The sequence below is a fragment of the Nipponia nippon genome, unplaced genomic scaffold (assembly GCF_047370975.1).
Source record: "Nipponia nippon isolate SJK-2023a ecotype South Korea unplaced genomic scaffold, ASM4737097v1 scaffold_28, whole genome shotgun sequence".
NCBI classification, from domain to species: Eukaryota; Metazoa; Chordata; class Aves; order Pelecaniformes; family Threskiornithidae; genus Nipponia; species Nipponia nippon.
Window position 1 is genome coordinate 4,786,211 of NW_028262345.1, and position 20,388 is coordinate 4,806,598.

The 20,388-nt window shown below is 40.4% G+C and overlaps 1 protein-coding gene across 7 annotated transcripts in view; it reads right to left on the reverse strand.

The window, feature by feature from the left end:
• Window positions 1-1,703: 1,703 nt before the first annotated feature.
• Window positions 1,704-20,388, reverse strand: part of ARHGEF12 (Rho guanine nucleotide exchange factor 12) — an 81,379-nt gene continuing 62,694 nt past the window's right edge. For 6 of the 7 annotated variants that reach the window (XM_087763337.1, XM_087763335.1, XM_087763338.1 and 3 more), the window contains 13 exons: window positions 19,668-19,782; window positions 16,960-17,060; window positions 16,630-16,707; window positions 15,032-15,107; window positions 14,455-14,622; window positions 13,874-13,961; window positions 12,837-12,926; window positions 12,608-12,684; window positions 12,002-12,229; window positions 9,636-10,121; window positions 7,645-7,958; window positions 6,791-6,863; window positions 1,704-6,156 (listed from right to left, as the gene is read on the reverse strand). In XM_087763337.1, coding sequence (XP_087619463.1) covers window positions 6,146-6,156; window positions 6,791-6,863; window positions 7,645-7,958; window positions 9,636-10,121; window positions 12,002-12,229; window positions 12,608-12,684; window positions 12,837-12,926; window positions 13,874-13,961; window positions 14,455-14,622; window positions 15,032-15,107; window positions 16,630-16,707; window positions 16,960-17,060; window positions 19,668-19,782 — 1,905 coding nt within the window. In that variant the 3' untranslated portion in view covers window positions 1,704-6,145. Of the gene's footprint in view, window positions 6,157-6,790; window positions 6,864-7,644; window positions 7,959-9,635; window positions 10,122-12,001; window positions 12,230-12,607; window positions 12,789-12,836; window positions 12,927-13,873; window positions 13,962-14,454; window positions 14,623-15,031; window positions 15,108-16,629; window positions 16,708-16,959; window positions 17,061-19,667; window positions 19,783-20,388 lie in introns of those variants that run through there. The other variant, XM_087763340.1, reaches the window with a different exon arrangement.

Genomic DNA, 20,388 nt, shown 5'->3' on the forward strand with positions numbered 1-20,388 from the left:
GGCTACATACTGACAGTTCCTAACTGTCAAAACAGATCCGCTTTAAAAATAAGAATCAACTTATAAGTTAACAAAATCAACTTATTTAATTTCCTTGGATAATGGTTCTGGTTGGATTTAAAACTGCAATGCTAGAAACTTAAAAGCAACCCCTACAGCAGGCAAAGTGCTGGAGCAGGGGAACACAAAACTGACTTGAAACACAAAGCGAAACTCACTGCTCAGATTTAATTGTCAAAGATGATCAGATGAGCCAAAGCATGAAATGGTGACAGCTACGTTGGACTTTTTAAAGTGTTCATTAAATTGCTGTTAGTGACACAAAGAGTGAAATATCAGCGAACAAGAAGCATTCCAGTGTATGCAATAGCGGGTGTAGCACCCGAGTAGGAAATTCACTACAAAGGGCAAAATTCCACTTCCAAATCACATCTAGCAATTGCAGAAACGAATAGAATGGCCACAGGTGCACTACGAGCTGTGCAAAACACAACCAAGGCATCGCTTACCCTGGGGAATGTCCTGAAGTGTCATTCTCGGCTTAGATCAAGCGGCAGATTTCTTTGTTTTCTTGTAGTTGATGTTTTGTGCTAACTCCTCCTTACTGGTCAACGCTAAAAGGAAGACAGGGACATTCTTCCCTGTACAGTAAAGATTGCATTTGGCAAGGAACCCAACCGCTGATATCCTTTAAAAGGCAGCTCCCAAAAAAGCACTCTTCTGCGGTTATTTTATTTTGTGAGCTTTCTTTTGCCCTGGTTTAGCACGATACTCATATTATACACCACAGGCAGACAGCCTGTTAGATTATAGCCTTTATTTAAGACTGCTGTGGAGACCAACACAAAGCAAAGAAGTACCAGTCCAGAATGTGATGGGCACGGAAGCATTGATTACTTACCGATCTGGAACTTCAGCTCTTTCAGGAGGCACATTTGACTTTAGAAAAAGCCTAGATATTCATTAACTCGCTCTGACCAGCAGAAATTTGGTCAAGGTACTTAAGCATCTGTGAAAGTCTGAGTACAGTGCCTTCAATGTCAAGAGTTTTTAAGACTTGATTAAAATCTCTTGAGATTCAATACTTTTTTTTTTTTTTTTTAAAGGGCACAGACCTTTGGCGAAGACACACAAAATGAGATACATTGCGAGGAGCAGCTCTTTAAGCAGAGACTGCCAAGTCCAGAAACATCCATTTCTTGCACTGTTTATTCACGAGGTTAGGACGGGGATGAGATACGGATGGTTAGAGTGAACTCATCAACTAGAACCAAAGCTGGTCAAGTCGCCAAAACATTTCCTCTGAAACTAGCAGGAGACAGCACAGCAGGAGGGGAACCAGTCAGTGTTTGGAGCCACAGGACCCTTTTACCTCGACCAGACAACGAAAGCAGCAGTTCTGCTCCCTTTGCCACTCAGCTGGGCAGAGGCAGTGCCCACGGGAGAGCTCGGCACCGGAGGGCATCTCCCCTGCCGCTGGCAGGAGGCTCTCGCTCTCTCCTCAAGGGAGAGCGACTGATCAATAAGAATTGTGTTAACTGGGAGAATTGGAGGTCCCACATTTGCAACAGCAACAACAGATTCTGAAAGGTCATTTGTACCAAATGAAAGCTTCCTTTGCCGATCAAGACAGTGTGTCCTGCCAAACGCTCCAGGCAATTAAAGCAGAACAACCCCCAAAAAATCCAGCAGACAAAACTTACTTCCTTTAAGCTTATTTAATGATATTTGAAACGCTTAAATTTTCTATTTCCCAGATCCTGAAAACAGATTTTTTTTTTTTAAGTGACCAATATTTAATTCCAGAAACATACAACCTTATCAGCTAAGTCATAAAAGAGCTATTTTACAAACATACATCTGGATAATTAGAACAATAAAGTCTTTTTAGACATTCAAACATGATCAGTAAAAATACAGGATTATTAATAAAGATTTTTTGTGTATTTTTTTTAAAGAATACTTCCAGATTTTTTTCTTCTCTTTAAAGTAAATCTCTGTTAAGAGTACATGATTGTTTGTTGTACAAAGAAAATAAAAATATTCTAGTATGAAGAGAGCTCCACAAGACTTAATTCAAAATAAAACAGCAGTGTTTTGGCTGCAGTATCCCTTTTGCAGTACATCTGCTTGTCAGTTGGCACCTTTGGGGAGGGGAAGGGAATTAAGGGATTTCTTTGGGGAGTGGAGGGAGAAAATGATACCAGATACCATCAAGCACCGAGATTATAATCCAGGGTCACCTGCTAAAGCATCAGACCCCTCTTCTAATAACAGGGACAGTATCTGTAAATCAGAATTTCTAAGTTTTATGAAAACACTGGAAATAGACATAGTGCTGTCTGAAAGCTGACCAAAACCATCTAGACTTCTTAGCTCTTGAGGCTTATATTCTTCATATTCTTTCTGATCCCACCTACAGGATGTTAAAGAAATCTCCCCTCCCTACAGACAAGGTATGTTCAAGAAACCAGAGCGATCAAACACCGGCTTAGCATTTGTTCTTCTATGCTTCTACAGGAGAAGGAAATTCCCCTTTCTAGAAAGTACCCATCTGACTTTTTTGCTCATCCCTGAACTATATCCCATAACAGCAGAAGAGAAATCACTTCTCGGAAGGATTTAAAAGAACGGTTGCTATACTACATCTTTGTTTCCAAGATAAGAAACCCTTGCTCATCTTGTATTTGGGGAAGAAAAAATAAAAAACCAACATTGGGGAGGAGGGGCTGGGGCAAAAAAACAGAGAACATCGTCCTGCTCTGCTATCCAGTCTCAACAAGGGAACATACAATCAATCAATCAATCACCAGCCAGGGGCAAATTAAAACGCTTCCTTATACTGGAAACCAGAATTTAAAAAAGGGTAATCTTATGGCTTGAAGGGGGAAAAAAAAATGAGAATCCTGAATAGTGCATTTGAGTTCCAGCTCCTTTCACACAGCGAGATGGCCTGAGGTCTGCCATACAGCAGATGTGCTAGAGAAGAAAAAGGAATCCCCCGTTATTTCACGTTACTGCTCTCGGAAGAGAACGGATCCCTGACCCCACCATTCTTTTTCTAGAGGAATAATGCCCTATTTGTGAGGATGATCAATGCAGCATAAGAAGGCCAGCTGAAACTAAAAACAAACAGGACAGAGCACAGTGTGTTATTTATATTGCCCATAAAACTGGGTTCAAATGGGTTGGTCTTCTCTAACTTTCCTTAAAGCTCTCTGCAGTCTCCTGCTCTGGAGGCTACTTCATCTAGCACAAAGGCTCCTCTGCCATCATTTGCCTGGCACAAAGTCTGGATGTTTCCCCTGATCCTTTTTGAGAGGTGACAGGGACAGAATTGCACCTGACCTCCCAGTGGATTGTGTCCAAGGTAGCATTAGGGGATGGTGGGGAAAATTTCACTCCAGCAGCTCTGGAGGCAGAAATGTAAGGATGACCGGGCAACATAAATATTCTGCATTCCCAGCTTTTTCACTGCTGCTACATCTATTAGAGATGAAACAACATAGTGGTGGATGATGCTACAAAACGCTTACGCAAAGGGGAAAAAGTCAGAGGCAGCATGGGCAGATTGCTCCCCCATCCGAACAGCTATATGCTTCTCGTGCAGTATGTTGCTCACCGTGAACCTTGAAATTCATGCGACTTGGAGAAAAGCAGAGAACCAAGGATTTTGTCTTCAGTTACAAGGAAAGAGTATTAAGCAACCAGGCCTTCGCAGGTCCCATCTTTGCTGGTCTTCCAGCATACTCTTGAAACGCCAGGCTAAGCTCTCTCTATTTAATAGAGTTCAGTGGTAATTTTCAATCAACCATGGAAGCCTGCTGGAAAGCTTTCAGACAGCTAAGGCCATAATAACTGCTCCTGTTTCTGGAGTGTGTAGACTCAGGCAAGCATCATGCCAACTGATGAAGGGGAGTTCAGGGGAGAACAAGGGTTCTTTTATTTAAGGCGAAAAGGGCCTTAAACACCAAGTCTGGCTATAGCCCAGTTCTCTTTCTGGCAGGACGGGGTAAAGGATGCCACATCAGCATGAGGCAGCATTCTAGTTTGGGGGCTTATCAGAGGAAGTCTAGATGTTTATAACCAAAGGAACCATATGGCTGAAGGTGAGGAGGGGAGATCCCACCCACTAAGAATGGAAGTGCTCGGCTAATACTGACAGTATACTCATACAGGTGCAACAGGACAGGCCTTAGTGGGTCCCAAGGAAGAGGAAGCTCCTGCCAGCCTGGAAGAGAGCACTTTGGCTTGTGTTGGCAGTGTAACGCTCCGCTGGTGAAAAATGATACTTTGTGCAATTGGCTCTTAAAACAAGAGAAACTCCTCCCTACTCTATAAGGGCTCAGGGCTCCAACTTCCACATCAGGCCCAAAATCATCCCTGCTCAACCTCTGTCAATCTTTACACAAATTTATCCCTTGCATATTTCTAAGGGGAAGAACAAAAATTGGGGTTTTTTCCTATGTGAATAGACAAAGGTTAGATCTGATTTCTTGCCAGGAGCTAAAGAAAAAATGTTTGTTTTAAAGGAGCAGGGAGTATGATCTTTATGCTGACCAAAGACAGATTCTCAGCACTTCGTGATGCGCGCAGTGACGCAAACAATGCTATAGCAGTTCTGACACGTTAATGGGATTTACAGCTTTGGCATGCTGTTCAGTTTGGGTTCATTAAATAGTTTAAAACTTGGGAGGAGGGTGCAAAAAAGACTGCCTTACACACTTCCCGCTAGCAGTTGTATTCACGGTGTCTGTGACACCGAGGACAGCTCGAACCGCCGTATGCCAAGCAAGAAGTGCCTGTCCTAGGAGCAACTCCAGAGCAGAGGCACAGCCAGCTTAGGCTGTCCAGCGTTAGCTCTGCTGGTAGCCTGACAGTTACCATCTTGTTCTCAGACTGGAAGGAATTCCAACAGCAAAACCCCTTAGCACAGGCCCAAGGAAGTACTAAAGAGCTGTTTCAGCCTTCTTTGTTTTGCACATCTCTATTTCAGTGAGAATACATTGGCACAAATCAGTTTAAAAAAAAAAAACCAAAACAACCAAAAAACAACCCCAAACAAAACAAAAAACCACCCAACCCCACCCCCCAAAAAAACTCCAAAACCCACCCCAAGCCCTCAGCAAGACATACTTTCAGGTACTAAAATTTACTGGCCCTACAATCAGCAGTACCTGTGGCTAACTCAAATGGCAGCCCTTAATTCATTCAGTAGTGAATCAGGGGCAGATCTGCCCCACATCTTTGAAAGACTTCTGGGTTTGCATTTTTTCTTTTTGATCCAGAGAAGAGTTACAAAAGTGCTGCAGGTCCAAGCATTTTTATCACTTTACAAAGGAGACAATGATCAAAGCCAACAAAGTCAAGAAAAAAATTAAACCTTTCTCCTCTCCCAGTCTAATCTTGCATGTCAACAAAGGAGACCCCTAACGGGAGAGGGAAAAAAAGAAAATTTGCCCATCTCAAGTGCCTGGCTATTCAGTGCACGGAAAATTCTTGTTACACATGTGGTGACACGAGCAGTTCCCATGCTATTGTTGAATACAGATAGTTCCAGCCACAAGTCGTCCTAACACCTTCATAAGTAGCTCTTCGCACGGCAGTTTGATTGCCAGCAGGGAGTGCAGAGTCCAGTCCAGTGAAGTAAAGATACACTTGCACATAAGCACACCCTCTCCCCTCAGACCTGACTTCTGGTTCAGGAGCAGTGGCAGGCAGGGTGTACTATATGCAGAGGGCTAGAACTGTCACTACCCAATTAAAATAGAACAAAAAAGCAGATTAAAAAATTAAAATGTGCTTTTGATACACGGAATGAAGTCAAATAAATACATTGATTCTTTTTTTTAAATGTCTAAATACATTTTTATATCCTACACCCAAAGCTCTGTACATTTGGTTTGGTTTTTCTGTTCTGAAAAATGAATTTCTGGTAGCAAGGAGAGGAGCAGAATAGAATAGACTCCCTCACTGACAAGATAGTGCAGATGACCCACAGGAAAAGCACCCCATGCCCACTTTGCTGGAGTATGGTTCACGTTTGGGTGGTCCAAACCCTCTTGTCTCAGAGTCCACAAGGAAGACAGCAGGTGCTGTGTCCTGATACTCTTCCTCCAATCTTCAGCCACTCCTGAAAACATGACTAGCTTTTGTCTGAAGGGAAAAAAAAAAAAAAAAAAAAGAAAAAGAAAAAGAAAGAACAAAAGGGTGGTGAGAGAGAGAAGGTGCAATGAGAGATGAATGCCCAACATTTCTGAACAGTAGTACTAGCAGAGAAAGCGTATTATGCGAGAGAAAACACACCCATTTAACCTCAAGACCTTCGTTAGTAATTCCAGCAATTACATCTCTAGGATGCCTAAGGCCAATTTAAAGGGACCCATGGCAACCACTTTACACAGCATCGGAGACACCCCAGAGAAAGAAAAGACAGATTGTACTCATTTTACACATTCAAAAATCTTCCTTTGGGACTTTACATCAATCTAGCCTTCTTTCAAAGAGAAGTTGTACATCCTGAGATGTAAGTTTTTGGCAGGTAGGGGTGAGACAGCTTGCAAACAACCTTTTCAGAGGAAGGAACAAGCTCCTCTGCACATGTAAGTCTCAATGGATTCAACTGACCTTTCTTGGAATCAGCATGGTCTCAGCCCTGTGAGAGCTGCTGAAGTAGGTGAAACCTTTTTTATGTGTGGGTGAAACATTAATAATTGACTTTGTGCTCTTTGTTTAATGTCTGAAGCCAACATGGTATATGCTACCAATTACAGACAGTCTGGTTGCGTACCTGAGTGCTCTCCCGTGGAGGCTGATCCAGCCAGCCCTTGGCGTCGGAGAATGGTGTAGTCTTCCTCAACCTCCTAAAAAAACAAACAAAACCCCCCCAAACTCAAGTGGCTCTTTCTCTATTGACCAAATGAACAAAGAGGGCTTCAAATGGGAAAAAGAGAAGTTTCACTGCGTTTGAGTGGACTGGAATCACCCACGTTGCTACAGTGACCCACAACGGATCTCCTTTATCAGCATCTTTATCGGGCCTTCCATTTGCATGCAATATTCCACTTTCTTTTCAGACTTCCATTAAATTAAAGGCTGGCTACTGACTTAACATGTTAGTATGCATCATACATCAAGATGCTATAAACCTTCCACAGCAATGGCTATTATAGATAGAGAATCGCCATCACATACAAAAAAATCATTTTGGATATAGTGAGGCTAAAAACCTCATTATTGCTCTACTGCAACTTTGCACCTTCATTTAACATTAGTAGCAGTATGCAACAGATTTGATAAGTCTTTTTATGTCAGGAATTCATATTCCTTAGGTCAGTGGCCCCTCCGTTGTTGCAGACTTGCATCAGTTTTGTCCTATCCCTCAGGAATCTCTCCAAATTCAAAGCAAAGCAATATAGGTACTCACTAGCTCTAGCAGAACTATTTGCTTCTTGTAACCCACAACTCAATGCAAGCAAAACAGCACCGCGTTTCTGCTTCAAAAAGCTTTCAGTGGTAAGAACCAAAGACAAAAAAAAGGCATGGCTGCCTTTCTTCCCTCTCAAAATTATTTTCAAGCTCCTCTCTAAAACAAAACCGAAGGAATATGAAAACCTTGATACTGCAAATAGAAACATAGCACACCTTTAACTTTTCAAGGTCATCCTCTATCTTCTGAATATACTGCATCATCTGCACACGTGACTCTATAGAGAAGCGAGGGCTTGCTACAAATGAGCAGGACTCTTCCACTCCCCCCCAGCGTGAGGCCATCATCTCTTCAGCAAACGGGGAGCCTCCTCCCTCGGACTGGGTGTCCCGTGAGGAAAGTGGCTGCTGCCGTGCAGAGTCCAAAGAGGTGCGGCCACCTGCAGTGCACTGGAGAACTAGAGACGTTACCTCCTCGTCTGTGGAGCTCTCCTGCACTGTTCCATATCCATCAAGGATCAAATAATTTCCTGTTAAGAGAACAGCTTTTTACTAACACCTCCAGCTCAATAATCACCAAGAACCACTGAACTGTAGACAGTTTAAGCAGACTTTAAGAAAGATAAGTGGCGAGAGGCCCATCTCCTGAGACATTTTAAAATGGCTAAGAAAAAGCATTTATGAACACTACACAGAATAGTGATCATATCAGACCAGACTAGCTTGGTTCTGAACTGGGCTTCAGAGATCATGGCTGGTTTTCGGACTGCAGTTTGAGAATTACATGATTAGATGAGCTAATCACCTACCTTCCTGTTTTTCCAAAATCTGTGTTTCTATTGTAATGTCTGAAAATCCTGCACTTACACTAATGGTACCTGACAAATCAGACTGCTAGATTTCTCACCTCCACTAACCAGCTACAGTACTGAGGATGCTTTTAGATGGGTTAGCTTTAAAATTTAACTTGTTGATGATACGTTAAAACATAAAGCAATTATAGATAGAAATGCTTTCACAACCTGCACCTAGCAATAGGATTATATTAAATAATTTCTCTACAGTATTACAGCAAAGCTAGCTTGTGGAGTCAGAATTGACTAAAACCAGGTCAATCTAATTTTGATGTCCCTACACAGTTAAGAAAGTAAACAGTGTAAGTGGTGACAAAGAAATTAGATGCTTCAAGCTGTTGGTGCAGTTTTAATAATTTAAAATGTCTCAGTAATTGAGGGAAAGAAAAATGATTTTCAATAGGTAGTTGGAAGGCAGCATTCAGACAGTCACAAACTGGCTTATTCACATTGACAGAATCCGATTTTTAAATAATAGCATATTTATGGATAAGAGATTTCAAGACTAATAGCCATATAGAATCTACCTACTAGTAGCTACCTCTACTACAACATGCACATGAGATAAACCTCAACTTGTGTGCTAAATTTAGTTCAGTGTCACCATGTCGGGTGATCAAAATCACAGGACTTTTCAAACACAAAGTGTGCAAAGCACCATGCGAATGCTCACAGTTGCTGCCTTAGAGCTAGTTTTCTGCTGAGTTAACAGCTCGATAACCTTCTTGAAGGCTAGAATAGATATACTTTGAGAGGCTGTTCAGGTAACTGCCGAATATAGCACATGTAGTAATAATAGAAATAACAAAAATAATAAGCTTTTAAGAGCTTCAGACTGGGGTAAGGTCACAGGAGACTATTAACAGTGCAAAGCTAAACTGTAGTTTCTTTTCTGAAGCTTGATCAGGAGAAGCCAACACAGTATCTACAAAATAGCATGAGTCATGGGGCTCTGTGTGTCCAGACTAAGGAAGTGCTTTGCCTTCAGGGAAAACGTTTTCCCTACAGGTCCCAACAGTCAGCTGAAGAGATAAAGTGGTCCAGTGGCAACCGCAATCAAGAGCTTGCATTGTGCCCGTGCCTCTGTAATTACAGGCTGTCACAGTGTATTAACCCCACAGTATTTCAGCTTCTGCTTTCACAAAATAGAGAATTCATTAGGTACATATTTGTACGGCCCTTTTCAGGGCTAAAATGACTGTCAAGGACTGACAGTTAACTTGAAATGTCCTATACCACATAAGCAAGAGAGGAAAACATATTTTCTTTAGTATCTTCTATTTAAAACTGAACTCATCTCTAATACCAAATCTGGACAGACTATCATGCAACGAGTGAATGAAATATGCTCACCTGAGATCCGTATTTGCACATCATCTTCCTCCTTCCTTTCCATTAGTTCACTTTCAGATGGATTTTCATCACTGTGAGCTTCTCGAGCATCAAAAAAATGCTCCCCACTGTCATCAGCACCCACCCCTTCCAGCTCCGTGGTTGAGATCTCCAGATTCATACTCATGCGGTCTATTGCTAAGTTACTACTTGATCTGGGGTCTCTCCCTATCAGCTGCGTGGCATCCCCTGAAGCTGGCGATTCAGCTGAAGTCCGGAGGCCATAACTAGCTGTGGACTCATTAGTTCCGGTTCTCGGAAGCGTTCTGTCTGCTCCAGACTGGTGAAACTTGTTGTTGTCAGAGTGCTGTAGTCCAGGCTCACTTCCACTCTCTGTTTGGGCTTCTTGAGAAACGGTCCTAAACCTGGGAAAGCGCTGCCGGTCTTCAAGGGTCCCCTTCTCAGAAAAGCCAAGCTGCTGTACCAACAATTGTTTCAGCAAGCCCACTGCAAGCAGAGATAATGTTCGCAAGGCTTCACAGACCATAACCTCCCTAACAGTGATTAAACTAGACATAAATGCCACCTTTTCAAAAAGGTATGTCTCATAGCAGCCAGCCCTCTCATTGCTCTTGGTAGGAAAAACAGGGATAAAAATAAGTATACAAGGTCTGAAGCCTTACTCCACGTTTTACCTTACAACCAAGAGAAAACATGTCAGTGCAAGTTCTGCCTTGCTTACGGAAAAACAGAGAAATCACCTACTGAAATTATCCAGCAAGCGAGCTGCAGTGTAGGTGAGTGCCTAGGTTTTACCCGGGCCCTCAAAGGAACTAAAATCTATGGCCATAATAGGGGATTCCCACCTGAGAAACCAGCATATTGAGAATATTTCACTCAACTTTGAAATGACAGATCAAAAAAAAAAATGAAGACACATGTTCCCTAAAATTTCATGCAAATTTATGCTTGTTTGAACTTCAACCCACATTCCTTTAGCTCTCAAATTATCCCAACCAAGCACTTCATAATAAGGACACATTGTTCAAAACAAAAATATGATACTGTCAAGCACATAAGAACACTGTTCATTCTCACCATATAATGCTCATGTAACACCCAAGATAAGCTATGATTTCATACAACAGAGCAGTCACTCATCTAAGTGGAAGGCTCTTGTAAAAATGCAAGTGACCCACTGCTGCTGTTAGAGGGCTGCTCTTTTAAGTCTGAATAGTCATAAGGTGCTAGGTCACTAATATTATCTTCACACACCCTGCAGACTGAGATTATCTTATCAGTGGTCTCTGAAAACAAGTACCAAGAACATTTGTACACATGTTCATTTGTATTGAACATTCAGAATTAGAAAAGGACTTTGAATCTTATAGAAAGGAGAAGCATAAATGGATCAAAAGATCCAAGATAAACTATCAAATTGCAGAGAACTGTCATTACTTGTATAGAGGGATGGAAGAGGGAATTCAGGCCAAGGATATGAATGCTCTGCATTTTGGTAAAGGCAAATGACCCACAGAGAAGCAATACAGACTATTCCCTCCAAGTACAATTGAGGGACTTTGTGTCCCTTTCAGAGTTGCCAAGAAGAGATATACGGATTAATGAATTCATTCAAATTTTAGGAAGTTATATTTAGGAATTGCACTGCTAGATCCGATCAAGTAGGTTGCATAGCCCTGCATTCTTCCTCTGAAAGGAGGTATACCAGAGAACAGAGGAAGTGATTAAAAATCTTCTATAAACAATTTTACAGAATAATCTGTCCATCAGGAAAATTTCTTTTCAACACACACAAGTGTTGATATAATTATATCCAACCACCTCCCAAGTCCTCTGCAAATCTGAATCTAGACTTTGTCAAGCTCACATATATCCAATATTGTTTGCAGGATTTTACAAAAAAATATGCAAAATCATATTCTGCAACTCATGCAATTTCTCCTATTCTGCTCCAGTGCTATGAAATTAAGTCCACAGGCTAACTGCATTGTCTTTTAAAAAACTGTTGACTAGCAATGGCACTGTACAGCGCTGCACAAAGTTCTGCAATATAATTTTGTCATCAAAGCACTTCATGGACAGAAAATAGTAATTCATTACCACCATCATTTTATACATGGGAAAACCACAGAAAAACAATGAGATGCCTAAAGTCAAAGAAAGGGCCAGTATATGAATTCAGAACTTAGAATTCCTTGCTGTCAGATCCATTTTGTTTTGCTATGCTGCGATCTACAGCACAGAGAGAATTGACATTTAATAGAAATGGGCTTTAGATTTTATTTTAGCTCATTTATTTAGATGGTTGACCTAACAATTTCCATCTCCAAATCACATCCCACCAGCCACTGTCCACAGATACTTACAGTTCCTTAATGCATCCAATGCCCACTGCCCTTCTGATACCGAAGGTAAACTGGTGGTTGTGTGTTCATAGCATGCAGAAGAATCTTTAAGTGTCAGGTCTGCCTGCTGCACTTTATCAAACTGTCTTTCTGACACAAGAAGACTTTCTACCTTGGACTTTTCAGACATGATGGGCGAAGATGACTGAGCATTCAGTATTAAGGGAGATTCGAGGCCCAAATCTTTATCTAGTAAACAGAAAACATACATTCAAGTTAATCAACTATGTCAAATATGATGATAAACTACAGAAAATTCTGCTTCACACAGAAATCTCTGAAAACACTAAAAAATACAGTCCTTGAGCATAGGCTTGGTAAAAGGCCAATTCTTTCCAGGGGAAAAAAGAATCTTTCCCATCTATTCATAAAACAGATGAAAATAGTAAAAGGTACGTTTCCAAGAGGTTCAGTATCACTTCTCTACATGACTTGTAAGGAAATCATTCCTTTCCAGAAAAATGTCAAAGCGACCAAAAGATCTCCAAGCCACAGGAATATGGCTTGGCACATTTGCACTCCATGTAGCAAATCTACTGATACCGTTCACCTGGACCACTGTTTTACCTGGACTTTGTAGGCTACCGGCAGGAATGTCATGCTGCTCTTTGAGCTTCTGCTGCTCCTCTTCCTCACGCTCTTCTCTGCGGGGAGGAAAGAACGAGCACGTTCTTTTAGTCACATACACCTGAATTGCTCCATGACAATCCATGCTTCGACTGGCAATCTTTGAGCAGAAGAAGGGGTACTGGAAAAAGAAAAACCAGCCCTTCTTCCTCCAGCTACTTTTACTTACTCGCCAGGTCCTGACTGTGGTAATGGAATCACTCTTCTGGTATTCCCCATTTTTACAGTCCCTGCCATCTGAGCTATAAGGTCCTGCCATCTGCAGTAGAAACATCAAATAAAAACATGCAAGACGTGAAGCATAATGAATACTTCTCTCTAACACCTCTTAAATCCAGCTAAAATTATTACTGCTTTTCTTATCAACAGAAATATTTTTTTTTTTTTTTTTTTAATTCTGTTACATTCAATTCCTCAGTAATACCTTGCAGCCACAAGTGAAGCACCACAGCATAATGCTCACCTCACCAGGATACTCTTCAGCAGAAGGAAATGAATGACAGGACCTTAGCAGGAGTTGTCAGGCGAGGCAGTTATTTTATATATAAATATATACAGAAGCATTAAGTAACATGTCACATATTACTGAAGAGTTTCATATATGACACACTAGAACAGCTGCTATGTATCGTATGAATAAATCTATGCCCTGCTTATACTTTAGAAGAAAAGCATTTCTACCAAAGAGGAAAAAAGTGTTTAGCTAGGGAATCAAATTCATGCATTGGGGTGCTTATGATGCTAGTATCAAGTCTGCAATGCTAGCTGGTTATGCATGAAGATGCAGGATTATTTCAGTTACTTATCTGGAAGTCAGTCACATAAGACCAGAATTGCAAGGGTAAAGAAAAGCATTTTTGAGGTCAGAAAAGGGGTTGGAGTGAGCCAGACAGCAAGCAACAACAACAGAAGCACTGAGTGTAATTATGGGGTGGTTTTTTAATACATATGTGCGTGTGTGTATATACACACACATATGCTCACTAACCTATGTGTATACACCCTCTCCCTGCTTTTTCTAAGTTGGGAGAGACTATCCTTGGATACTTCCTAACATAGACCAACATAGCTATGTTTTCAGCTAAGCTTAGAGAAGGAACTCAGGTAATTCATGGACACCTGCGCAGTCACTACAGGCAAGCAGATGTAAAAGATCTCTGAAGTACAACAAATCAAGCAGCAGATGGAGCTGAACCAATTACTTACACATTCTTTTCTGAAACAGTCTGTGCCACCAGTTCATAAATATGAGCGCCATTTTCTGACATGGAGATGACGAAGAAAGCTTTGTTATCTGAAGCAACACAAGGAGGGAAGAATTTAACTAGATGCCTTGTCCCACACAGCTTTCTGAAAATTCCTAAAACTGGGCATAACCCCAACCAGAAGCAATGAAAGAAGAGTTCATGAGATAACCCTCCAATGCTATAATATACAAACATCGATCTTCCCATCCTGAAAGAAAAGAGCCATTACCACCCAAACCATTTTGAAAAAGATTTATTTCTCCTCTTTTCCCTCCTAATAATTTCTAGAGTACCTTTCATCTCGAATACAATCAGAGTACTTTAATTTAGAAGTCTATTTAAAACTCAACCCATGCCTATTACTGATGCAAAGAAGTTAAACAGCTCATACATACAAAGCAAGATGTTGGACAACCAAGAATTAAGCCTACGCATTTTTCCATGTTCTACTCTGGAGCTCTAGACAGAAACATCTAACCTCAACTGATCTAATCTTCATTTTTGGCTTCCTCTTTTGCTTTCTCAATTGGTTACACTGACCTGTTGCCACCTGACGAACCAGAACAGTATTCAACTTGATGATAGGACTGAAGGTGTGTTTACTATCAGCTGTCGATGCCAAGATTTTACTGTGACACTTCAGTACCAGTTTATCATCTTGTTTCTGCAACAGCACCAGAATGTCCTCCAGAAGCAGAGTATAGAGATCTGCCCAGAGTGCAAAAGAACACAGAATGAGTTAAACAGTCATAGTTTTATATCACACCCCTGCAGAAAGAAAAAGGCTGCATTTTTGATTACTCATGCAGAGGCAGTAATCAGTGCTATGCCATTCTAGGCAAAGCTTGCAAATCTTCCTCATCAAAACTACAGCAGAAAGCTACAGATGGAATTGGATCATCTCATGACTGACTGCTGTGTCCCTGCATGGCCTTAATGACACTCCAGCACATTTCAGGTTGACAAGAATGATTTAATCAGTTCTGAGAAGCACACAGGCATTATTATAGGTGGCAGTAAGAATCATAACTGTAAACTGCAGAAATGCTTTCTTTCTCTCCTTCTCAGCAAACACACACAAACCCAACTTTAATTCAATTGATGCAATAGGACTCACCGATAGTTTTGTCACGATTAACCTTCCAAATTAGAGGTCCTTCATGAAGCATTTTTCTCTTCGTTAGATCCAAGTTCTGTCACCAGGGGAAAGAAAAAAAGTAGCACTATGAAATTTCTGTGGAAGCAAGTAATGGTAAAGCATGGGAATGTCAGAGGGAAGGCTAGAACAGGTACTCCAGTTTGGAGAGAGCAGCTAAACTCAGTCCGGAAAAAGAGATGTGGAGCAGGAGTAGGGTATGCTTGCAAACCAAAATCTTGAGAGGTGTTTGTTATCACTCTCTCTCATTCACTGCTCTTTTGCAGATGCTGGGGTCACAGGGTAGAGAATTTTCATACTAAGTCAAGCTATTAATGCATTAGGATGTCGTCTGATTTTTAGGAGGATTTTTTCCACTATCCCATACAAAGTTTGCAATTCTAGTATTACAACTGGTTAATACTTCAGCACTCAATTTGCAAGTCAAGTGTGCCTACAAATGACATACTGATATACAAATCATTCCAGTGATCTGATGGACTTTATAATGTCAATGGATTCTTCAGTCATTTCAGTGCTTCTGACATTTAGATCTGCAGGCAGTAGAAGTGACAATTTTCACAAGTCATTTCTTCCAAGTCGGAGAGTCTACAATCAATGACAGCAAGATTTCATAACTGCCAGTAAGTTCTTCATTTCCTAACTAAATGCTTGCAAGTTTATTTGTGGAAGGATACATGACACAGTTTTATAGAGGAGCCTTCATATGAAAATTTCTTTGGATACACACTGACTTTGGAGAAGATAGGGGAGTGATAAATAAACAAGAGAATCTATAGAAGCCACAGGAATAGACAGTAGCAAAAATTAAGAACTGGGAATGAAGTACCAAATCATGAGGAAAAGGTGCAGAAGCGAAGGGAGAGGAGTCCTTGTGTAGAAGCTACCTATTTGGAACATGTGTGAAAGAGAAAAGAAAAGATTGGTTTCAAGTTGCAAGTGCCTATTGGTGCTCATCATTCACTTGAAACATGAAAATTTCATAAAGTTAGTCCTGGTCCAAGGATGCTGACAGAAAGTAACCAGCTTCACTAATGTAACTGCAAGAATTTACAGGGCCCTGAAACACAGTACTTTTAGCACCAGACTTAAGACTTCATTTGGCTATGCCTGTGGATCTCCTATACAAATCAGCCTGTGTACAGGCTCTTCTTTTAAAGCCAACTGCATTGCTACACCTCATGGCTCTCTGAAACCTCCCCAGTTCCAAGAGCACAGCTAAGACATGTGATCATGTGAAACCTATATCCATAATAAGACTTATCATCCACCAGCTCGCTCTCATGTGATACAGAAGTGCATTAACTTGCAGACTATTACAATTTGTTTCACAGAACTTAGAAGCTTCATCAACACTTCTATGTGCAAGTTGTTACATCCACAGAGAGCTTCAGGACGGTAGCAAAACTCAAATTTCTGAGACTAGTGGTTTTAATTTTGTATAGAAATATTACTCTCCAAAGATCATTTGATTGTACATCAGAAGACTCTACCCACAAACTGAACAACAGGGTTGCAATCATGATTTACATAGAGATTGCTTCAATGCTGTCACTCACCCTGAACTCATCCATCATGGGATCCTCAGACTGCTTCAAGTAGGACAGGTCGAGACGACGCTGATAATCTTCCAAATGCTGCAGAAAACGAAAGGAAGATGGTCACTTTGATTAGCGAAACTCACCAGCGTCAGAGTGCAGGCAGTCATGAATACTTCACGTGTTCCCAAATGCTCAGGATTCCTCCTCTTACAGGAATACTTGTGCCGCAAAACATCTTTAAGCGCAATATAAAGTCACTAGTACAGAGACTCCAGGTGTTTTAAACAGTGTGCTGTCCTGCAACTCTCTTCTCCCCAATCCCTGATGCTCACTCTGTTCATCGCCTACCTGCTTGTTCTCAGACTCTTTGACAGCCTGGTTCACGTGGTTAAGGATCTGACGACAATGATCTGCTGCTTTCTTCACTTTCTCTTTCTCTTCAGGCAGTTCTGCAAGAGAAAACGGAAATGTAATAATGCTTTCCAATGAAGGTTGAAGTCGCCAGAAATCTAGTGCAGTTTGCTGACCTCATATTTGAGAAAGAGAGCTTAAATTCTCAGAATAGCCTATCAACAGAAGAAGCACTGCATTTCAAAGCTGAAAAGACAAAAGTAGATTTGTGACAGGACAGAATTCATTCTGCCCCACACAATACACTGGCTTCTGATGATCACCGTACACAGCACAGCAGCTGTTACTCTCCCTTTTTTGAGGGGCTTGTGACAACTATTCACTCCACAAACATCAATCTGAGAAGTATTCAAAGAAATCTAAAAAGTTTAGTAAGACTCTCCCGTGGTACAAAGAGAGTCTTCGGGGTAGATCTTTAAGATCACACACAGCCAGCTAGCCAAACTCCCAGGATTCGGCAACTGACTACTGGCTTCTGCACTTCTCACAATCCTTTCTATTTATTTATTTTGGAAGAGAGAGAAACAGACAAAGAAACATAACACAAAATATCAAAAAAATGTGTTACATAGTAACTTTTTCCATCCAGATAGCCTGTATTTACTTGAACAGCTTAGGAAAAAAGTATCTCTGGCTACATTCATGCAGCCTGATCATAAAAACCAGTCTTGTATTACAGCAAGAGCAAACAAGAGTTATCTTTCCAGCCAATGTCACTTGATCATATGCAGATAGACACAGGTGAACCCCATCAATTCTCACTACCACAAGCCACATTAAGAATCTAGTTAACAGGCAAATAAACAAGTACCCCAAGGATAACGGAGGTTTCCTAATTATGATTAGAATGAACTTGTAAATGCAGTGTATTTTTTATGAGTAATGAAATTACACTGCAGCAGGTATCTGCTAGTAAACCTGAAAAGGCATTTTGTGGTATTATTAATCATATTTTCGCCCGTTATGCTGGAAATATCTTTCAGTGTAACACATCCTAGCTAAACTCCACTCTCTGCAAGAACATGAAAATGTTCTGTGGTGCTTTAGAGATTCAACAAATGAGGAAGATTAAGATTCTGTTCGTTTCTATTGTGTAGGAAAGTATTTCTTTCGAAGTTCAATCTCCTTCAAATTCTTAGTTGACATTACATTGATAACATCCAAGATTTTTACATGAAGCTTGTTTATATCAGACTTCAGGGGTGTAGGTCAGATTGCACTCTCAAGCACACATTTTTCCCAGATATGAGGAATTTTGAACAAATAGTACTGAGGATTGATTAAAAAAAAACCACAAAAAAACAAAAAACAAAACACCAACCATCCTTGGTCGATAACAAGAAAACCTTGACTTAAAAAAAAAAAAAAAAAAATCAATTTGCTCTGTATTATCTGCTTTTTGTTCTCTTCTTAAAGAAATATGTTGATTTGCCATAAACCTTAACACGACATGATTTTTGCTTACATTCTATAATACTTTTCTTTTTTTCTTCCTTGCGCAGAAATATGCCCTATGTCTATCCAAGCTTGTTTAAGCAGTGGCGTGACTTGATAGGTTTTTATTAGATTCTTCACATTTTTACATTAGTAATGGACGATTAGGAATTTCTGTTATTGAAGATCTTAGGTTTTTTCTCCCTCAAATGCATCTACATGGAAATTGGAATTCACTTAAATGTGTTTTCTCTTAATAGTTTGATTTAGCTATCTTAATGTCCTGAATTCAAGAAAAAAGTTTATCAGAGCACATTTATTATTGAAAACCAATTTATTGAAACAAATGGAGTATCATCTTTAGTGACTAAATTCTTTCTAGTTATTTCCTTCTTCAAGATTATAGGAAGGAGTTAAATATATCTAGAAATTACAGAAAGAGCAGACATGCTAATAACTACTGAAAACAATAGCACAAATGCAACTTGCTTCTCAGTATGTTCCTAAAGTTTTGGTTGCTAAGAGCATATAATAAGGAAGAGTTACATGATACCCACTCTTTTTCCTCTGTTTCTTTGTCTTCTGAATGTAATTCCAGCTATTAACATTATCACATACGCTTATACAATCAGAAATACAGAGGGTGCAGAGAACAATATTTTCTTCACTTCTGTTTGGTTGTCATAATCATTACACGCCGTTAATAACAGTAATAGTCAGTGTAAAACTAAGAAACAGGCTAGGAACTAGAGGGTGGAGAGGAGACAGTCAAGAGTTCCTAGTTTCCTTCTTCAAAAACTAATAGCAAGAAGTTATTTTGCCAGTAACTTTCATAAGCAGGGTTGTTTGGTTTATCTTCAAAACTTTAACATTCCCCTCCCCTAACTTTTTAAAACTACACTTAAATGATTATATTGCACTCTACACACACTACAACCCAATGCAGACTGTCATTCACTTATTTCACACTGAATGTCCTTTTTTTTTTTTTTTCCTAAGAAGGAAAACAAATTTGATTTAGAAACAAAGACTGGGGTTTTATTATTATTTTTTTTTAACCTGCCCTCCTGTGTAGAAAGCAGCAGCGGGGTCACAATGAAAACAGATGGTGACCCATAAAATCAAACTGTTCTTCAACACATGCTTTGAAATCACACTTGCCTAGAAAACCTGCCGAGATGCATGCACAAACCATAGTGGAAAGGCTTTACCTGTGTACTTAGCTATGTTATCCAGCAGAAGGGGGTACTTAGTCAACCTCTGCATCTCTTTGGGAATGATATCCTTCAGTTGCAACCGGCGACACAGTGGATTACTCTCAGCATCCTAAAATTAAACAGCACAATAACTACATTTGTCATTTTTATTAAGACTATAATTACCTGAACGTGTAACATCTATTTATCACCTAAACATCTATTACTTCACTTTCCAGTAATTAAATACAAGACAAGAAATGCCAAGATCTATCATTCAGACAACACATCCCCTCTCCATTTGCAATTACATCTAGGAAAGCCTCATCACAAAAGCAGCGGCTTCCTCCCCTCATTACTTCACAGAGGCCTGGTACCCTCTCCAATCACTCTCAGTCACCGCCATACAGGGAAGACATCAGTTTAGCCTTTTACGCTATAGCAAAACTACAGTACATTTTTCAATATAACCTCAACCCTTGTATTACTGGAGTTCTTCCCAGCCTGTGGTAATGAAGATAATGTTCTCTCCTCCAAATGCCTCATGTATTCAAGTCCCTTTCCTGGCAGGCAGAATAGGTATATATCATCTGTCTTCTGCCCGTGGCATGCATCAAAATTGCACTAGTATAAGCAGTTTTCCCCACAGAAGTACTCATCCTTGGGAAACCTCAAGTGAGATGCCATCTCCAGCCTGGGACAGCATGTGCTTTCCGGCATTCTATCAGGACATTCT